This window comes from Pyrgilauda ruficollis, unplaced genomic scaffold (assembly GCF_017590135.1).
Source record: "Pyrgilauda ruficollis isolate IOZ18807 unplaced genomic scaffold, ASM1759013v1 scaffold50, whole genome shotgun sequence".
NCBI classification, from domain to species: Eukaryota; Metazoa; Chordata; class Aves; order Passeriformes; family Passeridae; genus Pyrgilauda; species Pyrgilauda ruficollis.
In genome coordinates this window covers 7,648,466-7,668,016 of record NW_024526600.1, presented here as the reverse complement: position 1 = coordinate 7,668,016, position 19,551 = coordinate 7,648,466, and the positions used below count along the sequence as shown (strand labels likewise).

Genomic DNA, 19,551 nt, shown 5'->3' with positions numbered 1-19,551 from the left:
AAAACTTCATATTTTTAATATTTAAAGTAATTCCAAAATGGATATGCAGTAACTCTGTGTATTAGTGCATGAAAAGGAAATTATGTTTTTGTATTGTGGACTCCTTGTTCCACTTTTTTCTGCTCTAGAGCTACAGAATTTTGTTTTCAGTTGTGAGGGCTTGGGGAGGAAAAAGAATTTTTACTCTTAAGAAATCTCATGGCTTTTTGTTGTCTCTTATAAAATATTTCACAGGTTCATATCACTGCCTGTCCCACAGAGGCTTTTGGTTCACAGTTCAAATGTCAGAAATTCATTCAGTAAGAACCAGAGTCAGTTTTGTGGAGTAAAAGATTTGGCAAACTGAGTCATTAAAAAACTCAAATTCACTACTATTTCGAAATAGTTTTGTTTGCAAGTAAGGCATTAGATGAACATGCTTAACTGCCTTCACAAAGAAATGTGTGGCATTTGGATATAAAGAAGGATATATAAAGACTTAAACCTACATTTTCTTCTTAATAATGTCACCATGTTTAATGTTATGATTTTTCACTGTTTTTCTAAAATTAGCTGAAGTGCATTTTGAGATGAGCCTGATAATCCTCTCCCATAACACCGCATCACTGACTGTGCTTTCATTGTTACCCTAATTTTTATGTGCCTCTGTCTTCACTCTCAGTGCATTACCTATTAGTGCTTCCTCTGTTTCCTCTTTTCATTGTATCTTGTTTAATATCAGACCCTCTGGAACTGGAACTATCACTTTTTTCCATCAGGGACTCTGCTTTTCATTTAAATTCCCTCTTGAAGATCTACATCTGAGGGTTTACTACAAACCCTTTTGAATAAAAATGCAGTCACCCTACTCTTTATTTAAAAGAAAAAGCTCTAAATCTCATCATAAATGTGTTGCACATCTCCTTAGAATCTTGCTTATCCTTACTCAGGCTGAATAACTCCCAAATCTTCAGAACTTCTCCTGAAATAAATACTCCTAAACGTGGATAAGGTGTTATCCAGCATGAACAATTACCTTCAGCTCTTTCTCCCACTGTAACTGTCACAACCTGTACAAAAGAACACTTGGTAAACAACCAGTTGTAGCCTAAGAAAAACGTGCTAGAACCATTTCTCCAAAATGAGGAAGCTGGGAACAATTATAAAATATTTGCCTCTCTTTACACAGCCTCCTTTAAATTCATCATTATAACCCACGGGGTGAACTCCAATATTAATTTCATGCCCAAATCCTGCAAGTCAACCACGACACTTAGCCATTCCTCTTATTTCAGCCTCTTTAGCAATGTCATGATTATAGAGTAATTTATTTAATTTTTAAACACAGAGAGACTTTTCAGTGCTGATAAACTCCCAGAATTACAGGAGCAGCACTATTGATTAAATATGTAGGCAGACACACTGTTTATAGTCAGTTTTTTCCTGGAGAAGCATGGGATGTCCATCAGCCTGGCCCTGGTTTCATTCTGTATCAGTGAATAAGCCTTGCACAATCATTGTAGTGTCACTTTTGTATTATGCTTAATGTAGTTAAACACATTTCTTTGAATTGATCACTGAATTTTCACCAAACTATTAATGAAATTTTTGGCTTTGTGAAAGTACCTAACATGAAGAGACTCTCTTCAGCCTTTTCTCTAACAAGCTAGAATAATTAATTCAAGTTGACAAATAATGTATTCAACAATATCTTTAAGTAAATGTTCTTGATATAAAGTTTAATTTGGTCTTTATTCCCTTGGTCTGATTTTTGATATCATTTTCTCAGGAATAGCTCTCTGACTAATCTTTTCCTAAGAAGTTTAGTATAGTTCATTACAGGAGTGAAGTAATTCAAATGTGTTTTAAAAGTAAACAGTTCCTGTTCTGGGGCTGTGGTTTACTCAGGATACTTTTCAAACGTGCAGAATGCTGATTAGAGATGAAAATGTATTCCCAGAAGTTGAGAGAGCTGGTGTGTATCTGTCTTGAGTGACAATGATTCAGTTGTGTTGTTCTAAATTGAAAGAATATATCATATATTGGTCTAGATTTACTCAGTAAACATTTGGAGTTGTTAAAAGGGGAGGAAGACAATAGAGCACCCTACAAATCATCCAGGGAAGTCAAGGATCCCTATTCCAGCATCTCTAATTAACACTGTGTAATTACACACATTTAATTCTTTTATTCATTCTTTGTGCTGAACCATGTAGCCTTAAAATGTTGTTTTGCAGAATTTCCAGTTTAATATGTCATGTAAAAAATATTCCTATAGCCAGCTCTTCTGGGTAAGAATGGAAGCAGGATTGCCACAGTCCCCCTTGGCTTTAGGATCAGAGATGGGCATTGAATTGCCAGCTTCAACTGGGGCTTTATTCCATGTGCTAATTGAAATAACTCTTGGTTTTCTCTTGTACTTGCACTAGAGTAAGCCAGCAGCATTTCTGCTCATGCTTTTGTAGTGAGTCTGGCCTTGTGCATTTGCCTGTCTGCTTCTCAAGATTCCATCTCTGCCCCTTGTTCCTTTGTGCTGGAGACAGGCTGATGCTGGGCATTGCCACTGAAACAGGAAGGCATGCTTTGTACCATATAAATGGATCATTTCTTGTGAACAGTAACTTTCGTGGACTAGGCCCTTGTTTTTTTTTTTTTTGTTTTTTTTTTTAAATCAGAAAGACTGAAAAACTTTCTGGGATTCCTTTAGTCTCTTAATCAAATTCTGTTTTTTTTTCATGGTACAACAATGTCACAATAAAAGCAGGTATAGAAAAAAAGGGAGCACATAGAAAGATGCACCTAACAGCTGTGACTAACAAAAGGAATACATTTCATTGCACAGTATTTCTTCTGAATTTTGCTCAGTTTATAGAATAAAAGGGAAAAAAACCCACACCACAATACACCGTAAATTATTCAATGAAATGAATGCACACTGTGTGTGCAGACTTTCTTTGCAGTCTTTTCTAAATGAGAGCTGCCAAAAGTTCATGAAACTGTCATGCTCATAAATTGTTTAGCAGATCTGCTACACTCTTCTTGAAAGAAATATTCTGGGATCCATGGCTTCAGTGTTTGTTGAGGGTTTAATATGTTTGGTTTTTTTTCTTTCCAATTGCATATAGAACATTTGGCCTCTGTCAGAAATAGGACCATAAATAACATGTGCTTCTTAATTAGGAGAGAACAGTGAGGGGGCTTGTATATATTTTTGGCAACAACTAATTTCCACAGAATAGTAATATCCTATTGGTAGACAGAATCATCTAAAGGGTCATTTTGACATGCAGAAGATACCAGGTTTCATGGTTAAATATTTTAATTTCAGCAGGGCTTTAAGTCCCTTTTGGAAATTGAGGAGAAAAGGCTTTTGACAGGATCCTGAGTCAGGCAGAACTCTGGGGGGAAAAATGCAGATCTTGGTTGAAGGTTGGGCTTAGTCAAGGACTTTATGAATTGTGCCTTCTCATCTCTAGGAAATTCTTCCTCTCCTCTCTGAGGTTTGGCTGCCAGATCATCACAAACTTCTCGAGGCTGTCTCTTGCAGCCACATCTTCCCTTCTCCTGAGTCCCTCCCTGAGCAGAGTCAGTGGCTGCCCAAGCAAAGGGGCATCAGAAGTAAAGCTGGAGGAAACCTGGAGCCTCCCCCAGGGCTTTCACCTAAAACCCAAAGAAAAATGAAAATATCTATCTTACAGGATTGCTGCCTTTTCCTGTTCTAAAAAGGCCAATTATTGCTCCATCTCCTGACTGGAGGACTGACATAACAAGTAGCAAAATTTGTATTAGTCAGCTGTACATGATGGGATGTTCTTTGCTAAGCTCTGCAGTAAAATAGAAATATCTAAAGTTCATAGAAAAATTTAAGTAAAGATTGATGTGGCATGCCAAAGATTCATCAAAATAGAGATGAATACCTCAGGCTTCGAAAGTTCTGTCCAGAAGGTCTGTTCCATGAAGAGAAATAGCTGTTTCATTTCTAGCTTCAATTTGTGTGCAAATTTAATTACAGCAGACACACAGGCTGGGCCACGCAAACTGCTGACATCTCACTTGTCAGAATGGGTGATTTTACTCTGAGTTATCTTTGTTTGGGAAGCATCAGCTGCTGGAGTGATCATGGCACTGATATACCGGTGCTTTTCACAAAAAACCTTAAAGACATGTCTCTTAAAAATTCCCCCTCAAAGTACTTATTCAAAATACAAGGAACATTTTCCAGTGGGGCCATAATTTTTTTCATGAGAGATTAGGCTGGAGAGATTTTTTTTCATAGGGAACAGGCCTTTCTGAGGAACCTGCCTCTCTACACCCAAGATCTTACCCTGGCACTTAAGAGATGTGTACTTTGATAGATTTTTTGGTGGGAAAAAGCTATTTTTCATAGCTAATATGCACACAACTCTTGCTGCTGGCTGTGCAACACCAGTTTTCTAGCCCATGTGAATGGCACCTCCCAGCTGTTCAGCGTTCCTGCAGGTTTCATTGGCATCACACACTTTTATTTGCAGTTGCTGTGTTGCTGACATCTCCATGGACCAAGCTGTTCATTGCTCATGAGCAGTTCCTTCATGTAGGCATATGTGTTGTTTGCTTTGTGTCAGAGTCCTTCAAAATACCAATTCCCAGTTTTCTGTCTTACTATGTTTTTATAGGCTGGTATCTTTCAGGAGCACAGCAGAAGCTGGTGAGACCCCATGAGGATTCTGGGAGGTTATTCATGTACTTATGAGCCATCACATTTCTACCCAGCTGCTAAATATAATTTCACAGCTTTTCCCACTTCTACCTGCCTTGTTGTTTGTAAGAAAATATGTCACAACCGGGAATACAATAAACAAATCTTCAAAGAAGGAAATCTTCTGGGATGAGGCATCAAAACCACATGGAATTTTTTTCCCTTTTCCCTAATTTTGCCTCTTTTGCTTCATGCTTTATGTCAGCTTATCAAAAGTACAGAGTAGGTGAGGGGACTTAGCTGATCTTGCTGCTTACTTATCCAGGGTCGTGACAGTGTGGATAAAGCAAACCACGATGTTTATCCTAGAAATGGACCAAATGCTGTGTGTTCATTGGAACATCTGTGAGTTTGGCTCGATGACAAGTCCCAGAGCAACACAAGAAACCTGACATTTTCCTCCTGCAGCTTGATAGTGCTGATACGTGTTTAATCAAATTAATGGTAAGAGGAATAGTAATAGAAAATGCAAAAAAAAAAAAAAAAAAAAACCTCAAAGCAAATCCAAGCCTAAAATATGAAACTGAATTTCCATTATGAAAGTTAGCATGCAAGCTGAATAACAGAAAAAGAGAAATTAAGAAAATAGAACAGACTGTGATCTTAGAGCTTGAATTCCATTCTGCTGGTTTTGCAGTGTTTACTAAATCAGAGGTGGGAGATCAACACTGCTGTACTTTGGGACATGCAACACAGTGTTGCACTGAGGAAAAGCTTTGATTTATTATAGTGAGTATGATTCATTATTTAACAGCCTAGAGGTTTATATGTGTTTCTGTGGCTTAATGACTTCAGCAACATTTCTCTGTTGCATATGGAATATAATGCAGGACTGGAAAGCATTATAAAGATTGTTCTAAGGTGGAATTGTTAGAGGTAACCCCTTTTTTTGAGTCACATAGTTTATCCTTTCCTAGTTAAGTGCATACTGAGAATAATTGTGATTTTCCATACCAAATTAGTACTTTGCTCATAACTACTTCATTCTTTAAAATCTGTATGTGGGTTTTCCACAGAAGTGAACACACTGCAAAGGAGAAAGGTGCCCACATAAGCATTCAGAGCAGTTGACCATTATTTTGTTTTATTTTTACAAGTAAAAAAATCTATCATATGTCACATGTGAGATGAAGACACTGCCCAGGAACCCAGCAACTGCATAAGCTGAAACTTCATTTCAGAGATTCTTCTCTTCTGCCTTGCTGTTTTACCCATATAAATCATTTACAGCCTGGTTTCAGTAACAATGAGCATCCGGAAATCCAGTTATTGCCAATGGGAGTTGCAGGTGTTCAGAATATTTGATGGTCCTCAACTTTTGTCTCTATTTTTCCCACTGTGAAATGGAGACAGCAGCTTCTTCAGAGGGTTGCCATGACAGTAGTTAGTTGGGAGCTGTAAAAGATGCTGAGGAGTAAAATGGCTGAGCAGTGTTACCGCACCATTTTCATGTTTAATCATTTCAGCAAAATCACCTCTTGTTTTTGGAAATACACATAAAATATGAAGCGTGAAAAACAACTCTGCAGATTTGGTTACACTGCTTGGAAAAATCATTATTGGTCAGCATACCTGAAAAAAAAAAAAACCTTTATAGGCTATTAGGGAATTGTGAAGACAATTGAGCAACAAAACAAAAACAAGATTGTTTTTCTGACTTGAGGCTTTTGTATGGTGCATTTGCTGTGATTATCATGAATCTAAAGAAGGCATTTTCAACACTGAGCTTTTCAACCCTCAAGTGCCAAAATAAACAAAATTATTTAAGTGTACTCATGCTTATTTTTGCTATACATTTTTAATGAAGCAGCAATTGTCTGTATTCCACTGCTGAAAATCTTATACAACTGAAAGATTTTGAAGCACTAAAAAAGATCAAATGTGCAATAAAATGCTATGGCATTAGTCCATGGAAACACTGTGTATATTGCAAAAAGCAATACACATGAAAAAAAGATTGTTCATCGCTTTCATTAACTCTTTTGTGATTGGGGATAGAGGGCATTACTTGTGGTTGGTTGGTTGTTTGGTTTTGTTTTTTTTTAAATTAAGCTGAGTTATGCTAAAAGTGCAGCCTAATCTACCTTTCACTGGTTAGAAGAATACATGCCCCAGAGTTATGGATGCTGTAGTCATGGGGAGAGACTCAGAGTATTCCAGAAGGTGTGGAAGTTTAAGGATAAAGGACTGATCTGTATCAGTTTCCCAGAGCACATTCTTAAGGCTGTAATTAGTCAGCTCTCTGGTACCTGGAATAAATCAAGTAATGTTCTGGAAGTTGCTGATAAGGGATGGTGGCTTCTTTCCAGTGTTGTTTTTGGTGGTGTTAAATCACTGGACACTGAGTTTACCTGAAGGTTTCTCATCCTGATAGAGCTGTTTCACTGGGTGAAAGTGTGATCCCCATCCTCCGAAAGATTCAAGTTCTTCCTTCAGCTCTTTCACTGGATTTTTACTGGTTGTTGGGAATTCCTAAGAATGATCACCAGGCTGCTCCAGGAATTTCCAGTCTACAACAAAAACAAGCAACTGAGGAATGCATTTGTTATAAAATACACTCTCCTTTGCTCTGTGTGTGAAAATAAGTATTGCCTTGATTAGCATTCTGGGTTGGTTTCTTTTCAAGTGATACAGATTTTGAAGATAAGGTTGAACTTTAGCACTTCACACAAAAGACCTTAACAACAAGAAATCAAAACCATGCTTTAGTATTCTATTACTTTGTTGATATCAAAACTGTTTTGCTTTAATTTCCTTAAGTATAGAAGATCATCATCCAGAAATCAAGTGGAAGCAAAAGAGCAGGTTGTTAACTGTCTAGAGACTGAGTAGAAAAATGCATTTTCCTAAAATGTCATTAAGTTCTGCTGAATGTTTTTTATTTATTCTACCTGAGAGTTTGCCTTCAGATGCTGCAGGTACAGCTGTGTTAGAGCTTCCTGTTGCAATGCATTTCTTTGTTTGTCCACCAGAGACTTGGAAATCCGTTTCCTGACTTTATATTCATATATGCATATGTTCATTTTTCAGTATATAAATGTAACTCAGATGATTGAAAAAGAAGAAACTGTCAGTACATATGATTTTGTAGCACAAAAAGATGCTTCCTGCAGAAGTTGCACCCGTATATAATGCAAGTTTCCATGTAAGCATTGCTGCCATGCACCTGTGCCTGAATGCTGAAAATTATTAAAAAGGCTGTCTCTCAGCAAATTTGGGCTTCAAGAAGCTTTGTCATTTGACAACTACCTCTGTGAAATTAACATTTCTGAATTAAAAATAATAATTTTTTAAAACCCTCTTTGTTTTACAAGATTCTGAGCTAGGTCATTGGTGGTTTTTTTAAGTGAAATAAATGTGCTGGATTTTTTTTTTTTTTTTGTAGAGACACTCTAAAAGGTCAATTTTCAGCTACTTTGAAGCGTTGTGGTGGCTTTTTGAAGGTAATGCAAGAGTTCCAACTGCTTAGACGGTGTCATTATAAAATAAACCCCAGCTGATCTAGCACCAGTGGCAAGTTTGATGTCAGAGAATGGTTTGGGTTGGAAGGGACCTTAAAGACCTTGTAGTTCCAATCTCCCCTGCCATGTGTGGGGACACCTTCCACTATCCCAGGTTGTTCCAAGCCCCATCCAACCTGGCCTTGATATCCAAGTACTACTTCACCAAAATGTTTCCTACTGATGATGTCTTATTGTAATATGTCATGGAAGTGACATATTATATGATAAGGTAAAATATTCCCTGAGCAAGGTACAGGAATGATAAATTATGTTAATATGTTATTCCCATTATATTACCATCAGTCAGATGATGATTTAGTATGATGCACCGTCAGAAAAACTCAAAGTGTTATGTCATCTGGGGATTACAAGGTGTAAATCCAACTGACTTATGGAACAAAAGGTATTCCAGTGCCACAATTCACAAACAGCCTAAGTTAAAGTATGTCAAGATACAGGAAAAAGTACAAAAGTCGAGGAAGTGCAATAGTAAGGAGTGTGACTGTTGTAAAGGCCAGAAGCAGATGCTCAGTGTCTGTCAGCCAGCATTGCAGCAGTACGAACACCAGTGTATGAAACTGGCCTTGCCCTGGTGTGACTGGAGCTGCCATCAGACTCATCACTCAGGGCTTTGCTCTGGTGAGCTGCAGATGAGCGTGACATAGAAACCAGCTTGATGCTCAGTGCCCTTTGCTCAGGCAGCTGGCAGAGATCTGGGTGGATGTGGGTATCTGCAGCAAGGCTTGGCCACATTCCTGTGCCAAACTATTCATCATCCAACAGATGGTTATCCTATTATTCAACAATTTGCATACTGCCACACTGCAGTGATCTATGGACACTGCCACTGTGTCACTACACCAAATAGAAACATCAGAGAAGCTTTGTTGTGAAGCAGCTCTTGCTTGGACTGAAAACTACTCTTGTAGTTAATTTCTTTGGCATTTTTTTGGCGATGCTCTTCATCTTCATCGGTGTTTGTGCAGTTACAGTCTGACAACACTGTGTTGCACCTTCTGCTGGACTCCATGATCCTTGTGTGTCTCTTGCTACTCAGAAAAAATCTGTGAATCTGTGGGATACCTTCCAGGGTCAGAGGAGAGGGGAAAACTTATTTATTTATTTTCATGAAGCCTTGTGTCATGAAGTCGTGCTCCGTTACAGACTTCAGCTGCATCTTCATGCCACAGTTACCCTGGTTCTCAGGCTGCCTTCTGCAACCTCTATAGCACAGCTTCTGATCTTCTGAGAATCTCCCCAGGCACCTTCACAACACCTAAAGCTTCTTGCTCTGCTCTTCCACTTCCCTGCTAAAGCTCAGATCCCTCCCATGCTCCTGTGGCCTCATGCAACATCAATTTACTCATAAGCCTTCCACATCCCTATACCTGTCTCCCCAGTAGCCCAAATATTTGCCAGCTGGGCAACTTGTGTTGTGCCTGAAATTGTGCAACCTGATGGGCCACAGAGCTGCTGCTGTGCTGGCCCAGAAGTACAGCAGCATCTTGAGCTCTTCCAGCTGGAGAAATACAGGATCTCTCTGCTCTGCTTGGTACTGGTTTTCATTAAACACATGGGAATTGGCAAGGGATCAGCGGGGTATTTGTAGAGGCCCAATGGTCCCTGAGATCTCTGCAGAGAACTGGCAGACACAAGACAGTGGGAGACCTGTATTTCCTGAAGTGACAGCTAGTGAGCAGGTGACAGTGCCAAAAGGGACACTAGAGACCATGTGCAGGTGACTGGACCTAGCCTTGGATGTCTTTCCCATCCTGCCTTCCCACCAGCCGTGCTTTTTAAATTCCCAGTGGTTCTGAGCCCCAGTCTGGGCTTGGCTGGCAGACAGATGTGCTGGGGTGCAGCTGGGGCTCGTGCACATATTTTCTTTGGAAACCAGCTGGGTGGCACTGGGAGCATTCGGCCTGTTGTGGGGGAAATGGCTGTTAGCATCCTCTCCTCTGCTGAGCCTCACTGCCCACCCTGCCTGGGCAAGCCTTCCTTATCTTTGTCCCTCATCTCCAGATGGGAAGGCAGGACTCAGTGCTCAGTGTTTGACACATCCCTGCTCCCTGTCATGCTTCTTGATGCATGGCCTTGGACTCAGCTGCTACTTCTTCATCAGCAGCTGTTCTTCCATCTTTTCAATATATAAACCATATTTTTATGCAGCATGGGCTGATTTAGACATGAAATTTGCATGATTCCCAGCAGTCTGCGAATACATTTAGTCCATTTTTTTTCCTCCTAAGTGCATTTATTTACTACTGATCAAAGATTTGATACTAAAATCTTTACAATATAGTGTTGTGTCTCTATGGAGCAAACATAAGACATCCACATGCTCATCCAGGAGTCAGCTCCCACTCTCAGGGCAATACTTTTACAGATTTTTCTCATTAGTACCTAGTGCTTTCTCCTTTACTAAAACTTACTAAGAGTAGGATTGATTATTTCCTCTTGTCAAAAGGTTTGATCACAAAAGATATCCATGAACATGGTAGAGACATAGGAATGCAGTCATAGAATCAACAAGAAAAAATGAGCCATGATCCTTCAGATGCCCATCTACAGTTATACTTTTTCCCATCAAAGAGCACCTCACTTCAGATTATTTCCTTTAAGATTAATTTTTAAATTTTTTTAACTTTGTTTTCCCCCAGAATGCTGTTAAAATGTGCATCATTGATTTTTTTCCAGTGACACTGTTAACCGTGGGCTTATATTTCACCTGCAAACAAACTGAGATGATGGGAAGAGAGTAATGGCCTAACTGAGACAGCTGCAATGCTTGTGAGCTCCAAAGCTTGAATCCAAAAGGCAAACAAGCAGGAGATTCCAAGGAGGAATTCCAGATTCTCTGAAATAAGTGCACATGCTGTGCACATGATGCATTCTCAGTTCAGGTTATTGAGCTTTCAGCAGTCTGTGGCTCAAAGACTTCTTTAAATCAGAGGCAGGTCTTTGTCTGTAATACCCTTCACAAATATTTCTCCTGTAAGTTTACCTAGTAGTTTTTTGAAAGGTTTGAATTTTTAGAGTCTGTGACATCCTGTAGCAATATATCTTTTTTATAAAAAATTGTTTTGTTAATGTTTTTAATCTGCTGCTTGCCACTTATGTTTGATGTACTTTGGGTCTGTTTTCTCCATCTGTTATCTGGTCCATTATATTCAGGGTTTTATAGACCATTCTTACTTTTATTCTGTACCTTTGATCACCTATTCTGTCTGTTAGTTTTAATGTGTCCTTTTAGAATGAGGGATTAAGACTGTGATCAGTAAGTAATATGCAGGAGTATCCTAGGTTTCAACAGTGCTGTGTTTCCTTCCTCCTTTTCCTGATTATTTTTACAGTTTCATTCCATTTTTCCCTTTACTCTGCTTTTGAGCAGGAGGTTGATACTGTTATAGAGCCAACTCTGTGCTGTAACTACAAGATCTGTCTTGTGACAGCTTAGTACAGTCGTGTTATTTGTTATGTAAAGTTAGGAGCATTTTAATCTGTGTGCATCACTGTAACACTGAATTTTGTGACAATTTATCAGTTTGCAATTCAGTATCATGAGGTTCTTTGGCAAATTTTTGTGGTAAATCCTCATCATCTTTACTGCCATGAATACCTTTGGATTTCTAGTACAATTTTAGATGTTCCCTGTTCAGCCTGTATTACAGATTCTGTATACACTGTCAGCAGGACATGAGCATTGATCTCTGGGGGATGCCACTCTAAAAACTGACCTTTTCTTCCTGACTGTTTGTTTCCCATCTTTTGACCAGCTACTTATCCATGAATTGACTGAAACTTAAATAACCAGCAAACTCCTTCAGGATGAAATGAGAAGTGACCTCACAAAAATGTGAGCAGAAAATGTAATCCATCAGTTACTAAGCTATTAATTCTCCTCTGCACTTCTTGATGCAGCTGGGATGAAAACTAAAGCAGTGATACTTGCAGAGTAGCTCAGCCTCATAATAATTCTGATCATCATCCAGGTGTGGCACTGCAACTCTCAGAAGAAAAGCCTAATTTTCCTGGTGTTTCCAACTTGTTTCTGGAATAACTTTTGAAGAAGCCCTAGGTAAATAAAATCTCATGTACCGCAGAGCAAGCTGTATGTTAATTCAGTATCTAGGGTCCTACATTCTCTCAAGAACAGCATCCCAAATAATAGAACTTGAAAATGTTTACTGGAGACAGTGCTACAGCCTATATAGTGTTAATTTTACATGTAGATCCATTTCAGTTTGTCCTCACCTTCCAAGTTCCCACATGCTTCTGAGTTTTTATTGGCCACTTCAAATTGCGTGGTATAGAAGGAATTATGGCAGGGTTCAGGGGCAGGGCAGAGGAATGAATTATCTGGGCATTATGGCAGTGCAGAGAGAGGCCACTTGATTCCTGAAACTTGGGAAGTGTTTGCTGTGCATGTCAGCTCGATACGTGTGGAAATCACTAGCCGTGAAATCGTTAATGACGGATAATAACATCCAGTGTTCAAGCAGTGCATGGCAACAGTTTATTTTTGATCCAATAATAAATACTTCATGAAGCCCTGGGCAAGGCAGGGGCATAATTTCAGAGAGGAACCTTCCTTGATGCTTTTAAGAAAAGATAGTGCCTGAAATTTTGTTTTCAACTTAAATTACTTGAGTTTAGAGAAATATTTGTGTTTGGTAACTCAGTTCTGCTGGAAGAATGGACCACGTAGCAAATTCCTTTGTTGCAGAGTTGTACAACGTAAGGCATCCTTCAAATAAGCATCTCAGAACAAAAAAAAAAAAAAAAACAACATTTTCACCTTATCCATTGACTTTGGTAGGACTCCTTGTGTAAGCAAAGTGGATGGGCTGGATGTGCAGACTGAAGGACTCTGGAGGAGTAACTCTCAAGAAATTGGTTACGGCTGTAATGTGAGCTGTGCTGACACAGCTGGCAGATAGCTTGAAATTGATGCTCTTGAAAAGAGATAGATCTTTGCCAGAAATATTAGTTTCAAGGAAAAATGACATTTTTTCTTGAGATTACTGTCAAATAATGCTGTAGTATCTAAACTGGATTTGGTAGAGATGCATGCTCCCGATATTTAATTTCAGAAGAGGAAAGGGTTTCTCTGTGATCAAGAGCCAAGCACACAATACAGTAAAACGCATTCTTAATCCTAAAGAAATGTGAAGTCCCACTCTGTAAAACAGTATGGGACTCCTTGGCCCCTCCACTCTCATCATTATCTTTCAAAAGACCAGTCTCAAAGAGGTTTTACAAAATATTTATGTTTCTTTGTACACTTGACTGGTTCTCTCCAGGGCTCTGAGGATCACCAGTCCCTACTAGCCTGCCTGGCCTGGAATTCATTTTAAAACCAAAAAATATTTTAAAACTAATATTTTGGGGGAAAAAAATCAGTCTATTTTCAATTCTGCCTTGTAGATAAAGGCATCCTGTCTGACAAGAAAAGATGTATAATCCAGTTAGTTACACAGACAAGAGGCAATGGTATCAACCACTTGTATTTGGGAGTTCCTTGTCACTGTATAGAGCTCCTTCAATTGCCCTGTCAAGAAAATAAGAAGGCAGGACAGATGTAAATGGTCAAAAATAATCTCTGCCATTTCACTTACGTGGATTTTGAGACAGCACTGTGCATTTTTCTCAGCCTTTGAGCAGGCAAGGAGCTGCTGAAGGGCTTTGTTTCAAAGGAAATGAATGCTGCTGCCACTCCTAATGAGAATCTCCACTGTATTAGAGAGTGTTTCTGATTTCATAATTCTTTGAATTTTAGCAAAGTCATTTAATATTTTAATTCTTTGATTTTTGAGCTAAAAGGTGACAGGGTAGGATGTATCTGCCTTGCTGGAGGTTTGCATATGTGTGCAGCACTATTCAGTTCATCCATCTCATGGCATTCAGGAAGACAAAATGACAGGATGGTGTGGAGTATTTTGGAGAAGCACCCTCATTCACCTCTGCTGGTTAATGTGAAGTATTTCTGATGATCTCTGGACAGGCATTCTATCTTGTCTGCTGTAATTCTGCCAGTATCTTCAGTGCTGATTCCTTCCATCCATCAAGAGCTTTCCCTCTTTTGGAAGGCACAAATAGATGTGCAGTGTAGGGGTTAACAGCCACTAAAATTAACATACTCTCAAAACCATAAATAACTTGTTCTGAAAATTTGAATAGCTAACTTAGGGAGGAAATCAAGTTCCACATATTTAACTTCAGCATTGTTAATCAGGACATTTGAAAGAAAATTAATATTTTCCCAGAGATTAAAAGCAAATTCAGTCTTTTTGAAAATCAGGGGGGTTTATTCATTTCAGTTCTGAGTGAAATGAGACTGGTAGAACTAACTGGAATTGGCATAATGAGTGCAAATTCTGAAATGTTTTTGCAGAGCAGTTTTGTTATCTTGCCATGTAGTTTCTCTGGTATTTCAATAGACACTTTTCAATAGGCACAACAGAACACTGTGGATAGTACTGAATAGTTCTAAATTATGATTTGAGGATGTTAAATTCTGACTACTTGTACCATTTCACATGAAAAATTTGAGCATCAAATAAAAGCATCACTCTAGTGAAGTGGCAGAAGGTTTTTGTACTGAATGATGAATTATGTCCAATATTTAGAACTAGTCTCTTCCATTACTTGTGTCTCTCTTCACTCTGAAGTTCTTTTTTTTCCCCTGTTTCTGTCACTGAGGTAAAGACAGGTACTCTGCTTGTGTCTTGGACAGTGACTGCACGATTCAGTGCCACCGCACATGCAGGAGCAGTAACTGACAAATGCACAGGAATTCCTGTGCCAGATCAGACTGATGGTGCCCACACTTCAGCACCTTTTCTCCCAGATTCACACAGTTCTGGATACCTGTGCATCTGCATCTGATGGGTTTGCACCTCAGCATTTAGGAGACCTGCAGCCGGCGCTGTGACAGTCCCTCTGAAGTGTCTGTCATTCCAGGAGAACACAGAAGGGGCTTTTCCACAGGAACAGGCATTTCTCACACCTCTGGGGTGCAGTCAGCCTGATGCACTCACTGGGTTTGCTGCTGGCTGCTCACACACAGCTTGCCTTCAGTTTTGTACCTCAGGCTCTCAGTTACCACTCCTCACTTTAATCAGCTACCAGGGCGTGCCAGAAGTTCTGGGCATCACAAAGGTTTCCTCCTTTGTTTCTTCACATCACACGTTTTGAGCTTGCTGATGCATCCCCACCTTTTTTTGGTGGAATCATGGGCTGTAGCTGCCAGCAACATTGTTCTGCTGGAGTTTGGAAATATAGTTAGATTTTTAATTAAAGGAACTGTTAATGCCTCCTGGTTTAAGGAGATGTCTAACATGTAGAATAGAAAAAAAAAATCAAACTGGAGGAAACAAAAACACAGCTGTGGCCACACAAGACATCATAAGCACTTTTTGGTGGTGTGAGCTCAGAGATGGCACCTGGTGAAGACTGTCACTCTCTCCTGCATGGCCTGAGGTAAAGAGTGAGGTGTTCTGCACCACGGAGCTCCAGTCCTGCCTTCACATGTGTGCAAACTGTGCTGGTGCCAGTTCTGCAGGGAAAGCCAGTGTGTGTGTAGGTGTGGCTGGGGGGGTAAATTTCATTTCAAGGGCTCATCTCTGAACAGTTCTACAAGCTAAGCAATGTGAACCTAATATTATAATTCCAAGGGGACTCTTATGCTGTGTGGTAAAATTGCTTATTAAGTTACAACCACAAAAAAAATCAGGAGATAGGCACTGTTCAGCTGGCAGCATACAGGGAAAAAAGGCTGAATTCTAATTATTTGAACAGTGGAGTTAGTGTTATTTCACTGTGTGAAAACAAAATTAGGTTATCACTGATATCATTATTAATGTATGAGATGAAGCAGAAAAACAATTTGTTTCCTAACACCCATTCTGCCCATCCTCCCAACCCCTCCACAAAAAACAAAAAAAAAAAAGAGAAAATAACCTAAAAGCAAAAAGGGCTTTCTAACACAGGCAGCTCTGAGCGATCTCATTGCTATAGCAGCAAAATGTAGATGATTTATAAATTATTATCTTAATTTGAAGGTGAGGCGTTGTGCAAACAGTAAGTATTACATTTATTATTTCCCCAGTTAGATTAAAATATGAAAAGGCATATCCAATATCAGTAACACTGTTTATTACTCTAATCAGAAACAGGAAATATATTTTCAGCCACTCTAAACCTTAGGTGTTCTTTCATTATGCATGAGCAGCTATTACTACTGCTCAGTCATACATGTTCCTTAAGGTACTCATATTGCAGTCTCTACCTTTTGAATGCCTTTCAAATAAATAAAACAACTTTTTTTGCATAAAAATATATACTGCAACCATAATTAAGTATTGAAATTCACATTTTCATTAATATAACACATTCATACATGAGATGAATCCATTGTAAAAATTTTAGAGATTTTTAGAACCAGCATAAAAGTGTTTTATTTTACATTACAACTCTGAACACATCTTATGCCCTTGAATGTGAACTGCCTTGAATTTTGTTAAGATTCTGTTCTTCATTCTCATTTTCACACTCAATGAGCCGCTACTGTTTCAGTCCAGAAGGGATCAGTCAGTGAAGCTGTGTCATGAAGGTAGTTATAGAGTCTGATAAGATTCTTTAAAACTCATTTTTATTTTGCCAGGAGTCACAAATCTAGCTGCAAACACTGCTCAAGATGTGCCCTCTCTTTTGAGTATAATTTGAGAATACAAAATCAGATATAAGAAAAGGATATAGTGTAAAAATAGTTTTCCTGTTATGTTATCCATACTATGTTAATATATATATTAAAAATAAAATCTATAAATATCCAAATGCCTCTGATTCATGTGTATAGTTTTGCCTTTACCTACAACTAGATATTTAATTATTAACATAATAATTCCGTTAAAATTAAAAAATAATAAATTATTAATAAAACTCTCCAAAACAGGAATCTTTCTGAGGATGGAATTACATAAGTTTGGTGATAAAATTTTTATAAGAACTAAACCAGATCCAGTAGAAAGGACAAAAGCCCATAATTCTGAGGTGTGAAAAGATATTTTTGAAGTATCTTTTACAGTTAGACCCTAAAACTCTCTTGTTTCTCAGATGCATCCTTTTGGTTTGTGTAAGGTGCATATTTGTGGCATTGAATAGCTGATTTTTCCATTGTCTCAGGGAGCCTGGCCTTGCATATTCCATGAAAAGACCACTGAAACCAGACTGGGAGATCAAACACCAAGTGCTCTTAACCAATTTCTTTAGAGGGTACAAATAAATCTTTCCTGGAGAAGAGACAAGAAATCAGCCTGGCCTTTCCTTGGAGAACTTTGTGTTACAACTCTCTTTTGTCCCCCTGTTTCTTCATTCACACTCCCAAAAAGCATTTTTAATTGCTTCTCAAGTGGAATAGCTGTACCAGGAGGGGACCAAGAGCATCACACACTGCAGGGCTGGTGAGGGCACGTGGCAGCAGGTGAGGCACAAAGTCTTTTGCATCTCTGATGCACCAGATGAGTGATCTGACCACCAGGATAATGGATAAATAAAAGGCAGATAGTGAAGGTACTTGGGCAAAAATACAAAAAATACCTTATTAGTGCTTAGATCAGTGAGTGATTTACCACATGTGAGGAAGCAAAGGCTTTGAAAAAGCAGCTGCAAAAGATGTAAAAATGTCCAAAGGACATCTTGGCCACTGTCATACAACATAAATGTTAACCATGCATTTTCCACCAGCAAGGAGAGCTTGGCTGAATGGCACATTCCCTCAGACACAGAGCCTGGATTTGGAACAATTTATTGGTAGAACAAACAGCTTCTCAACCAGCCAAAGTCAGGCCTCCACAAGTCTCTGATAATTTTTCATACATTCAAAGCAAATTAGCAGAGATTTACATACTTGTTTTTAACTGTGGCCTCTCTTCATTGCCAAATGGATGTTCTACTTCATTTCCTCTTTTGTTTCAGTCAGAAATACAATTATAACACTGAGCAGAATCTATTACTGCTTGTTGAAAGCAGCTACTGCTGAGTGAGCTCAGCTCTACTGACTGCCTCCTTCTACCATCTAGTGGCACTTTCACTATACTGCTTTTTCCTCTCCAAAGGATTCAGTGAGAATGATAAGTGTACACTCTTGAAAAGAAAAAAGTACACTTTTGAATGTACCTAGAGAGGAAATACTTTTTTTTTTCTTAACTTTTTTTTTTTCCTGAGATGGAAAAGTAGTTTTCACACAGAAAACTATTTATGAGAAAATAGAAGAGATTCAGTGGTGTAAAGTACTGATGAAAGAGAAAAATTCTGCATCCTATGGTCTTGTAACCAGTAAGTTAGATTTGTTGACTGATTTCTTGCTCTTTTTTTTTGGTGGGAGAGCTTGGATTTTAAGTTGTAAGCTGCAGAATGACAGTATCAAATATCCTAAAGAAATGCCTATTTAGAAGCACTCTTGGTTTGTTTTCTACCTGGATATTTAAAGCACACAACAAAAAGTAAAATATATCACCAACTGTAATGCTTTGAAGGCATATAGAACACGTATAGTTTCTTTCCTGATTACACAATTTTATTAAGAGCTTTCAGTGCTCCATTTTGCAATAAATGTTTCTGTCTCATTTAGAGAAAAAGCTTAAATGTCAATGAACTAGGAATTTAAGGCTTGGGATGTTCTTCACCAAAAAGCATGTTCTGATTATTTATATGCCTGAACAAACATTAATCATCTCAAATGCTTTCTGCTCTTTGAACTGGGTTGTTTTCACAGAGTGCAGGTACTGGTGAATTAGACTAGAGATGAAATCAATTTTTTTTTCAAATTCCATAAAAAAGGCATATTTTTTCCTTTCCACTTACAGCAAATTGACACGGCAAACTGACGGAAATCAGAACGTAGAATATCAGAATCCAGGATTTTTTTTTTTCCTTTTCTTTTAAAATCTGTGTTATTCTGTATCCTAATCATTTTGACAAGTTTTCAACCTGTTTGCAGGGTGGGAAGATCCCCATCAGGTGGACTGCTCCCGAAGCCATCGCTTACCGCAAGTTCTCCTCAGCCAGCGACGCCTGGAGCTACGGAATTGTCATGTGGGAGGTGATGTCCTACGGAGAGAGGCCCTACTGGGAGATGTCCAACCAGGATGTGAGTGCTGCCCAGGATTCATCTGCATCTTTTTCAAATGTGCTTTACAAGTTATTGCCACTCCCTGCCCTGCTTTGCTGTCTTGTTCTCTTTCTAGGCTGGAATCTCAATTTTAAAAAAAAAAAAAAAAAAACACAAATTTTCTTCTAGTATAATTGAAAGCTTGTTCTAGAAAGAGA

The 19,551-nt window shown here is 38.7% G+C and overlaps 1 protein-coding gene across 3 annotated transcripts in view; it reads left to right on the top strand.

The window, feature by feature from the left end:
* Positions 1-19,551, top strand: part of EPHA6 (EPH receptor A6) — a 365,847-nt gene that overhangs the window by 335,270 nt on the left and 11,026 nt on the right. For all 3 annotated transcript variants that reach the window (XM_041480224.1, XM_041480226.1, XM_041480225.1), the window contains one exon: positions 19,223-19,372. In XM_041480224.1, the coding sequence (XP_041336158.1) occupies positions 19,223-19,372 (150 nt within the window). The remainder of the gene's footprint in view (positions 1-19,222; positions 19,373-19,551) is intronic.